Source organism: Juglans microcarpa x Juglans regia, chromosome 4S (assembly GCF_004785595.1).
Source record: "Juglans microcarpa x Juglans regia isolate MS1-56 chromosome 4S, Jm3101_v1.0, whole genome shotgun sequence".
In the NCBI taxonomy this organism is placed as follows: domain Eukaryota; kingdom Viridiplantae; phylum Streptophyta; class Magnoliopsida; order Fagales; family Juglandaceae; genus Juglans; species Juglans microcarpa x Juglans regia.
Window position 1 is genome coordinate 9278971 of NC_054601.1, and position 10317 is coordinate 9289287.

At 36.2% G+C, this 10317-nt stretch overlaps 1 protein-coding gene across 2 annotated transcripts; it reads right to left on the reverse strand.

Moving 5' to 3' along the window:
* Positions 1 to 3789: 3789 nt before the first annotated feature.
* Positions 3790 to 9918, reverse strand: LOC121263356 (boron transporter 1-like). Of its 2 annotated transcripts, XM_041166205.1 has the most exons (13): positions 9412 to 9918; positions 9253 to 9335; positions 8783 to 8975; positions 8498 to 8636; positions 8131 to 8296; positions 7844 to 8010; positions 7572 to 7745; positions 7400 to 7495; positions 6899 to 7036; positions 6246 to 6565; positions 5895 to 6162; positions 5444 to 5782; positions 3790 to 4621 (listed from the first exon to the last, which is right to left on the reverse strand). In XM_041166205.1, the coding sequence occupies exons 1-12, from the start codon at positions 9513 to 9515 to the stop codon at positions 5480 to 5482; spliced, it is 2151 nt and encodes a 716-aa protein (XP_041022139.1). In that variant the 5' UTR covers positions 9516 to 9918; the 3' UTR covers positions 3790 to 4621; positions 5444 to 5479. The 2 variants fall into 2 exon arrangements, with proteins under 2 accessions (XP_041022139.1, XP_041022138.1); XM_041166204.1 differs by lacking the exon at positions 3790 to 4621 and having other exon boundaries at positions 5241 to 5782.
* Positions 9919 to 10317: the final 399 nt, after the last annotated feature.

Genomic DNA, 10317 nt, shown 5'->3' on the forward strand with positions numbered 1-10317 from the left:
GCTTTTGTCCCAGACAGACTTATTCAAGAAAATATAATCCTGGCTCAGGAAGCCTTTTAATGTTTGAGAAAAAAAAGAGGGCAAAAGTGTCAAATGGCCATCAGGATTGATGTGGAGAAAATTTTTGATTATATGGAATGACCTTTCCTCCTAGCCATATTCAAAACTTTTGGTTTCAACCAAAGTTGGATTAACTGGATTAAGGAATTTATTACTTCTATCACATATTCCATAATCATCAATGGCTCCTCCCTCATGATTTTTTTCACCCTTCTAGAGGAATCAGACAAGGTGATTCCCTTTCTCCATTCCTGTTCATTTTGGGTAGTGAAGTTCTTTCTAGGCAAATCACTAAAGCTGAGCTAAACAACGAGATTAAAGGTATAAAATTCTCTAGAAGTGGTCCCTCCCTTTCTCACCTCCTCTTTTCTGATGATCTTATCCTCTTCGGGACAACCTCTTCTGGTAATGCTCAAGCTTTTGCAAACTGCCTGGATACATACACCTCTTGGTCTGGGTAGAAAATCAATCTTGAAAAAGCCTCCATCCACTTCAGTAGAAACACTCCAATCAGCAACGGAAATGACATCAGAAGCTTTCTAAACTTTAAAGTTGCACCCACAAAACTTAGGTACCTTGGTTTACCTTTGTATATAGGTGACTTAAAGAAAAACTTGTTTCAAGAAGTTTTGGACAAAGTCAATAATAAACTTCAAGGGTGGAAAGAAAAAGTCATTTCCTAGGCAGGGAAAAAGACTCTCATTAGAGCAGTCACTAGTTCTATCCCCTTTTACATCATGACCATTTTCCAAATACCAGCGAAAACTAAAAAAGCTTTTGGATACATCCTTTCATAGATTCTAGTGGGATATTGAGAATAATAATCTTCAAAAATTCACTCACAAATCATGGAAAACAATTTGTACACCAAAATCCTTATGAGGTCTAGGCCTTAGAAAAACTTCTTTGTTCAACAAAGCTTTTATCTCAAAATTTGCTTGGTATCTCCTCAATGACACACCATGTCTCTGGAAAGATTTTGTAAAAAACAAATACTTAAAAAACTCTTTTTTCCTCGAAGTTTGTAGCAAACCTATTGACTCCCTGTTTTGGAAAGGTCTTTTGAAGCAAAGAGATTTTTTTAAAAGAGAGCTTTTACTTCTGGATTAATAATGGTGCTTCCACTAGAGTTTGGATAGATCTTTGGATTCCTGGCCTTCACTTGCTAAAGCCTCAACCTAGTCCTAATGTTCAGAACCAAGATCATAATTTGAAGGTGGCCGAGCTTACTCTTGAAGAGCCTCGAAGATGGAACACCCTTCTCCTTCAATCGCTCTTCACCACTAATTCTGGTGAAACTATCCAAAAATTTCATCTTTCTACTTATAATTTATGCATGGAAAATTATAAGATGAAGTGGATTCAGCACTCATCGGGTTCATTTTCTGTTAAATCAGCTTATGCAGCTCTGAGTAGTATTCATTATTCCACTCCTCTGATCTACAATGAAAATAATTGAGAATCTCTTTGGAAAGTCAAAATGCAGGATAAGCTTAAATTCTTCATTTGGGAAGTAGCTCATAACATACTCTCCACTAGAGGCCTGCTCAAAAGAGTTATACCTTTAGACTCTATCCTCTTTGTAATGCAGAAGAAGAAAACCTTCCTCATTTATTTCTTAACAACATCTTTTCAAAGGTTTTGTGGAGGAATTCTAGTTGGCCATTAACTATCATGAACTTTGTAAGTCAACCCATCCATAATTGGATATCCATCATTATTGATCCATACACTAGTCTTTGCATACAGGAGGAAGAGGTCCACTCCTTTCAACTTTTTGCTACTCTTGCAATGGACAACATCTGGTTTCTTAGGAATCAAGTCATCCACAACTCTCCATGTCCAACTCCACACTGCTTTGTGTCAATTGTCCTCAAGGTTTTCAAAGAACATGGAATGAAAAAATATGTGAACAAGAAAAAAAGGGCAACCTCCACCATATGATTTTTTTTTTCTATATATTTTGATGTGGCAGTTAGAAAAAATAGTAGCATCATTGCTGCCATATGCAGAAATGAAAATGGTGTATCGATCTTTGCTCAGACCAACCACATACACAACATAAACCCAAAGGTGGGAGAAGCTACAACAGCACTAATGGCAGTTCAAGAAGCAGAACAAAGAAACATTAAAAATGTCATCATTGAAGGAGATTAGAAACATTAAAAATGTCATCATTAAAGGAGATTCCAATATGGTAATCCAAGAAATTACAAAAGAAAAGGCAGCAACAGATTGGACAATGCTTTCTATCACAAGAGACATCCAATTTTTGCTTCGTAATTTTTAAGAATGGTGAGAAAAAAAATACATCAATTACAAAATCGATGTGCGCATAACCTTGTGTGATAGGTAGCCTTCAATCAAGCATATGGAAGCTTACCCCTCATCTGGATCCCCCAAGTATTCTGAAATTCCACAACGGCAAAGATCCTCCCTTTCATGACCATAGCATGTAGCTTATAGTTTTTAGATTTCTTCTTAATGTTTTGTATTAAACTGGAGCTCTCTGTACTTTGTTTTTCCTATTATGGAATGAATGTTGCAAAAATAAATAAATAAATAAATAAAAATAAAAATACAAGGGGGGTTTTGGTAAAAGTACCCTTCAGATCACTCCCTACGTCAGGCTGGCGCCATGCGGCATGCTTAACATTAGGGCTATTGGGCTTTTGGACTTTGAAGCATAACGACGCGGCGTTGATTAATTGGTTAAATTCTAATTCTAGAACATACCTAGGGTCATGTTTTTGTAAAAGAAAATATTATTTCTCATCGTTATTTTTTTTATTGTTAATCACGTTTATTGATGTATTGTGTTACTTAGAAAAAAAAAAAAACAGAGTATTTACAATTAGAATAATAATTTGCTACGAAAATTGATTTATTTTTGTAAAAAATAATCATTTTTGTAATAAATAATTAACAATAAATAAGAGTAATGTTAGATACAATTATAAGGTGTGTAAAATTCGCATACTCATTTTGAAAAAAATTAAGATCTATCATTAAAAAATAATTTTTTTATGTGTGTTCTAGATTTAATCACTTATTTAAAAAAATATACAAGAGTTACACATTCTATAACTATAATATCATTTTTCATTAAATAATTCATGTTACGTTAAATGTAAATGGTTAAAATATAAAACCATTAAAATGAATGTAATTAAGAACGATAAGAAAACCTTTACCACATAAACATTATGAGTAATGATTGGTATAAGTCTTTAATAAACAATTGTCTTATAAATCTTTGTAAAAATTTAAACCTCATCTTAAAAAAATATAAAAAAATTATTCTTTATTAATAAAACTTACTTTTTACAAAAGGTTAGGCTTGTCTATTTGGGACGACTTGTATATTACTCTAAATTAGATTAACGAGTAGTGCATTCTTGCGATTTGCAAAAATAATTGTTAATTTTATTTTTATTTATATTATTGTAGAGTTTCCCGAACATGATGACATTCTTCGATTTGTTAATATTTATTGAAATGAGCTTTCAGATTATTTTAAATTAATGTAATATTGTACGGATTTTTTGTAAAGATATTGGATAGCAAAATTCAATAGAAAGAAAAAAAAATTATAAGTAGATATAGATAAAAGATTACAGTACCCTGTTAACCTGTTTTCTCTTGGCAACTCAACGAATTCTTTTAGAATAGTTGCTGTAGCAGTAAGCATGCAGTTTGTACATTGATCAGAAGGTCAATCACGGAGGAATGAAAGCAAAAAGAGTGCCAGCCATTGATGAAGAAGCTTGAAGAAGATCAGAGCATTTGCTTTTTCTTTCCACTTTTGGTCAGAAACATCCGGAACGCACGTAATCAATAATTTTTATGCGCCAAGCAGAGGAACAAAAAAGGAAAATAAATAAATAAAAGGATGGTGCAATTGACAAACAATATTTCAGTAATGTCTCCGGTCCAGTCATTGTCCTCTCAAGAATGAAGAAACACTGCAGAACTGAAGAACAGAATTAAGAACTTGGATGGTCTTAGCCTTTCACTTTGGCGTGGTATATACTGATGATGATCGCTTGGTGTATGAAGATATTGAAGATCAGAAAGAAAATGGTTCTTCCATTTTGGTATTTTCGTCCTTTTTCATTGTTAAATTTCATGCAGAATTTTGTGGGCACAAACATAGAGGAAATTCTGTATGTACAGCATTAACCATCGGATAACCATCGGCATACATAGATTGTAGATCTGTCAACATCATCCATGCAGATCGGTGTCAATCAATCTTCTCTTTATATATATCAACGTCACGGCGTGGCAAATGCCATTTCTGGGATGCACTATCTGCGGCTGATGCTGCTCTTGGGACTTCCTTTGATATCAGATTTAAGGGTGGTTCACCATTTACTGATCACATGAAAATCATAGCTGGTTGTGGTCAACTTCTATGTCCCATCTTCAATCAAATCATGAAATTCTGGTTTCTTCTCATGGATGTTGTCAAGCTACTTTCTTTTTGGACACAAACAAAACATATTGAGCTTTTTTGTTTTGTGGTTCTCCACTTGAATCGGACATAAACACAGAGATCCTGAAATCATTAGAAAGGGACCAAACTTCAGTAATGGAGAGGCATGAGGAATGAATACCATCTAGTCAATGCTATGAAAACGACACCACTGCAATTGAGGATGTACGTAGGACCCTCGTCTCCAGTTCAATTCACTTAGAAGTTCTTTCTGGGAAAATTTATGTCCTATGCTTTTCTTTCAGAACTGTTCCAAAAGCATCCCTTTCATTGTTTTCTTACAGTGTATTCATCAAGTGCAGTTTCCCCTTTTCATGATTCTGTGTTCGACTCGGGCGGCTGTGATGTGGGGTGGTGTTGAATCTTAGACAAAACACTCCATTATTAAACAAGTTGATCAATTGCAAAGATCGTTATCACATTGCAGCTTTATTTGCCAACTTTCATGTGGTTAAGGAAAGTAGAAACCCTTCGTCGGTTGTTTTTTCTGACCCATGTCGGTCATGCATCTATTAAATCACTATTTATTCCAAAAGTTTAAATTAACAAAAGAGATAAATTTAATTATTTAAGTTATATGTTAAGCAAGCTCCGTTGCACAATGGAAGGCATATATGCCAATTTGTAGGGTGTCGGTGAGAGAGAGAGAGAGAGAGAGAGAGGGATGGGTATGGCAAACCCGTTTTATGAACAGCTAATTTGTTTAGTAAGATGCAATGGAAAAAATAAATACACTGTCATACAACAACATGCACTAATATATATCTCTTCTTGAAGTAGAGGAGCAGAAAGAAGGCATACTTTACAGTGCTCCAGGCAAAAAAAAAAAAAAAAAGAAAACAAATCAGGACTGGAATATGTAAACGAACAAGCAGCTAAACTTACAAAGGATTACTAGTTTACACTAGTCTGTTTTTCTCCCTATTTTGATGCTGTTTCAGGAGGACTCTTTCCTAGATTAGACAATCTTACTTCTCCAGTCCTTGGACTTTGTGGTCCTCTACTACTAGCACGAGGACTTAGCTCCCCTCTTAGCTCACTGAGCCGAGGACTGTATGTGGGGCGCGGGCTTTGAAGGCTTTTAGGGTCATTTGCTGGGGTTGCCGTGGAGCTTGTGATCTTAGGACTACTCACATGCCTGAACTCACCCCGGCTTCTCGTGATAACTTCATCTAAAATCTCTCCTTCATCTGTAAAGGAAGCTCCAGCACCAATCTCTGCTTCCTGTTGAATGTGTGGAAAAGTTCAAGCATGCATGAGGGTTATAAGAACTCATTTATATATGAAAGATGTAAAGTAAGAATGAATGTGCAGAGGGGTTGAGGTGAGCTCTTACTGCTGCAAGGTTAAATGGCAAAGCTGGTGCCTCTTCATACTCTGCAGCATCCAAGTCTTGAAGATGAGCCCCTTTGAAAAACTTGGGCAAAAAGTACTGTCTTACAGGAACCAAAAGCATGATCATTAATGGAAACATAAGTCCGGCAATTGGAATCCATGTAAGTCCAAAACATATAAGCAAATAGGTTGTTTGGAAAATGGTGAATGTTGCTATTGTCTTAAAAGGCACTGTTTCCACAAAAGTTGCATGGTATTCCTCTAGGACTCTGCAGGAAATGAGTAAAATATGTTAGTCCTAAAAAGAAAGGGAAACATTGATATTCTAAAGAAAAGGATTTGCAGCGTTTACTTGTATCTTCTGCTTGGTGCCGTGAAGAGCAGTAAGATTCTTTCCCAGAATTGATTCCCAGGTAAACTTTCAATTGCCATGAATGCAAAGTAGCCCCATAGAACTGAGGTTGGAATCATTTTGAGGAAGGGCATGGCAGCAACACATCCTCCAACAATTATAGATTGAAGAAAGTTACTGAGACGCTGTTCCTTCACCTCAACAGGCAGAAGATCATCGATTTCCTTCTCAATATCAAACACTGTTTCATCAACCGGGGCGTCCATATGTCCCATACATGTAGCTGCTTGAATAGTTGATTCTTTTAAATGCTTTAGTCCCTGCTCAAAAGTAATTCCTTAGTCCACATGTACTAATTATCAGTGCATGCTTCATTAGAAGATTACTAAATCATGTACCCAGGATTCCTCTGGCCAATGAGTCTCCTTACTTTGAAGTCATTTTTTTGTTATCTGAGAATGCTTGGTCAGAAGGATATTTTACATACTGTTCCCAGGTCTTGGTGGCTTATGAGTTATGAGCCTGGTAATCATTTTTTCCCTGGATTTCGTCCTTCGCATTTCTAAACATATGATTTTGCAACCTTTGGAGGAAAGCAGAAGAGCAATCTATCATAAAACTTAAGAACCAACATGTGTAGCAACCCTACGTACCCGAGTTGAGGCCTCCTGGTAGATCAAAGGGGTCTGCATTTGTTGATAGGTTTCTTGCATATGTCCGTACAGCTGTCCTAAGCTAGCATTTCTTCTAATACTTCTGCGGGCTGTAGCAACCAGCCTATTGCGAAGCAACTGAATGGCAAGCAAATATTTTTAAACAAAAAGTATAAATAAGCAGAAAATGATAACAATAAAGAAAAAAAATACCAATATCTACCGCTTTGAAATCATCACTTGTCCCAAAAGTTTAGGCTAATAGGAAGAGATAGATTTAATTATTTGTATTATATTTTTAACACTCTCCCTCACGTGTAAGCTAGACTCTCCCTTAGTGAGTATGCCCAACTTAAACGAGATAAAGTATAGGCTCTGATACCATGTGAAATCACTACTTGTTTCAAAAGATTGAGCCAATAGAAAGCGGTAAATTTAATTATTTATATTATTTTCTTAACAACAGCATAATATACTAGATGAACTTTATGGCTAGACTACCTGGTGTTTGAGAGTAGCCAAACTCTTTGTATGCATTGGAGATTGTGGGATAACTCCATTTGCTGGAGGAATTCCAATAAGACCACACAATAAGGTCTGCCATCAAGAATGGAAATATATAAGAATGGGGGATGGCATAGAAGGAAGAAGGAAGAAAGAAGACAGTGAATACCAGAAATCCCAACAGAAGTAAGTCATAATGGTAAGAAGATGGCTTTCTCAGATTGAACTCCTTCTGTTGAGCAAGTTGAGATGCTACACTATGGTCAAAATAATAAAGCACCGCAATCATTGTTGCCGGAATGAAAGCTCCGATTATGTAGACAACAGGAACATTCAGCATATCCTGTCAATTTTTAAATGTAAAACTTCAACTCAATGTTCTACGTCCAAGACAAATACAAGAACTTGTGTTTTAATCAGAAAATTTTGAGGCATGCATGCCTTAATGACTGTCCAATTATCATATGCACCAGGTGACCAGGGATTTGGGCTGAAGAGGCGCCGTGGGATCCCTTTCGGAACACTGCTGGCTGGTATGTAAGAAACAGCTGTCCAGACCAGCACCATAAGCGGTACACCGTAGTCGGCAATTAGGCTTCGAATCCAACCTTTCAAATTAATTCAGAAATCTTTTAAAAGTAGAATATATTGTTGCATTTACCAAAACTTATCAAGTCTAATGCTCACAGAAGCCTCTATTTAGCTTATGTTGAAAGAATCATGCTTACCAGACCCATACCGCCATGACCTTGCCTTCCGGCTTCTTAATGCAGTTATCAGAAGGCCAAATGATAGAACCAAAGCAAACATGCCATTTGCAAATCTCCATGAAGGTATGAACTCAGTTAAGTTTGAATTTTCTCTCTTTGGGATGCGAAACTCTTCTACTAGTCCCTGGAAAACCAAATCAACAAACGAAAATAAATCAAGTTCTCAAAATAAATCCATTCTTTTCAGGATTATGGTCTGTCAGAAGCCAATACTGCTTATATCTAACTGTAAACGTGTTGAACTAGTACGTACCAACATTTTATGAATTCCCTAAACAACCGAACAAGAAGTGAAAAGACAAAAATAGAATTACAGAATTCTTACTTTTATAGCTTGCTGCATGAAAAGCATTGCTATTAGCAGACCAAATAATTCTCCAGCCACACGGGTGAACCTATTGATAATGGAGCAAGCTCCTAAAATAGACAATAAGAACAGCAAGAATGCTGTCCAGACACATATCCTACAATATCCAAAGATCAGACAATTTCTGTCAATTATATAACGAGAATTTGAAACATAGAATTCAAAGTGACACTCGAAGTCCATGTCAAGGACGTGAACAGTGTGTCACTGTGATTACTTGAAAAAATAGAGGAAATTTCTCACCATCCAGTCCATGCCAGAAACAGATTTCGACCCAAGTCCGGTCTCTCTTTAGCAAAATTAAACAAGAATGTGTACATAATCACAGTGGGCTCTGCAACACCTAAAATCAACAAAGGTTGACCTCCAATGATAGAGTGTATAATCCCGCAAAGGGCAGTGGAAGCTAAGGTTTGAACTGCCGTCAGAACTCCCTCTGCAAAAGTACAAGGTGGAGAATATCATGAATGAAACTTCTAAAGGGCTTTCATTTGGCCTTAATACTTATTATATCACGACCTATTATTTTCTTTTCAACTCTTCCATTTTTTCCAGTTCTGTTGTCTAATCAAAAATCAAAGTACTGCTAAGCTTGAACGGCTAAAAGTTCAAAAGGAAAGTGTAGACTTCGGAGAATTGTTTTGTATCTTCTAAATTTAAAGAATATTCTACCACACAGATCTAAAGGGACTTTTGAAGTTTATGTCCAATACCAGTGTTTCGCTCCAGTTGTTCACCAAATGAAATGACCGGTATTGCTGAAGCAAAAAATATGTATGTGGTGGGAGCCAGAATCCTGAGAGCAATAAAATTTGGTCAATAAAGATGTTAGCTTTGCAACTGAACAACATTCACAGAGAAGTGAGTTTCACCTGAAGCCTGCTCTAAATCCACCCGTCCAATCTTGTTTGTAACACATTAATCTTCCTCTAAGGTCATTCTTGATTCCTCGAAATGGCACAAATATTTCTTCCATGGTTCTATCTTTGTAGGATTCAGTTAAAACTGTGCTCTTGATCCCTCTCTAATGGCTTCTAAGGAATAGAATGGCATCAAGGACTAAAAAACACCAAGGAGGTTCAACAAAAGCAAGCTTTGCGGCAAGTACTGAGTGGTATTTGACTCAAGAAGAATCACAAAAAATGGCAATCGAGCAGATGGACTAAATCGCATGGGAGCTTGTTGGGTAAATGAGTTTAAGAATTTAACAGATACGCCAAGGTGCATGATTCAAAGCCTTTTTAAAGAAATAAAAGGCAAGCGATATCAATTATTAAACTTGATACACAAGAAAGCACTTGGTAGGTTGATCACCAACTACAGCATCATAACCTTTTTGATGTGCTTACTGGTATCAATGGGTGGGCACAGAGAAAAGAGGGAAGGTCCAAATATATAATAAGCAAAAGGTGTCGAGAGAAAAGGGAAGGTAAAACATTTTGGTGCAGACTGCAATGCTGGTCACAAGGGAATTTCAGATGAATATCTCACTGTCACGGCGAGGAAATTGTACAGATCAAAATTCCAAATCTTTCCCACGTCAGTATCACATAATTACCTGGACCCACTAGATGCTGTGGCTTACTGTTTTGAGAGGAGGAAAACTGTATCAAAGTCCCAACATGTGAACTGAGACATATAACACATTCAGTAGAATTCTTGACTTTTCTCTATTTCACATTAGGAATCGTTTGGATTTGAAAATAAATTAAGATGAATTGTGATTAGAAATAAAATAGATTATAAATAATAATAAAATTTATAAGTTAAAATTGATG

Excerpts from the sequence above, each read along its gene's own strand:
- LOC121263356 (XM_041166205.1), bottom strand. The coding sequence starts at position 9,515 with ATGGAAGAAATATTTGTGCCATTTCGAGGAATCAAGAATGACCTTAGA. Across the intron at positions 8,976-9,252 it reads ACAACTGGAGCGAAACACTG|AGGGAGTTCTGACGGCAGTT; the intron begins GTATTGGACATA and ends GTACTTTTGCAG. Across the intron at positions 7,496-7,571 it reads TACTTCTGTTGGGATTTCTG|ACCTTATTGTGTGGTCTTAT; the intron begins GTATTCACTGTC and ends TCTTGATGGCAG.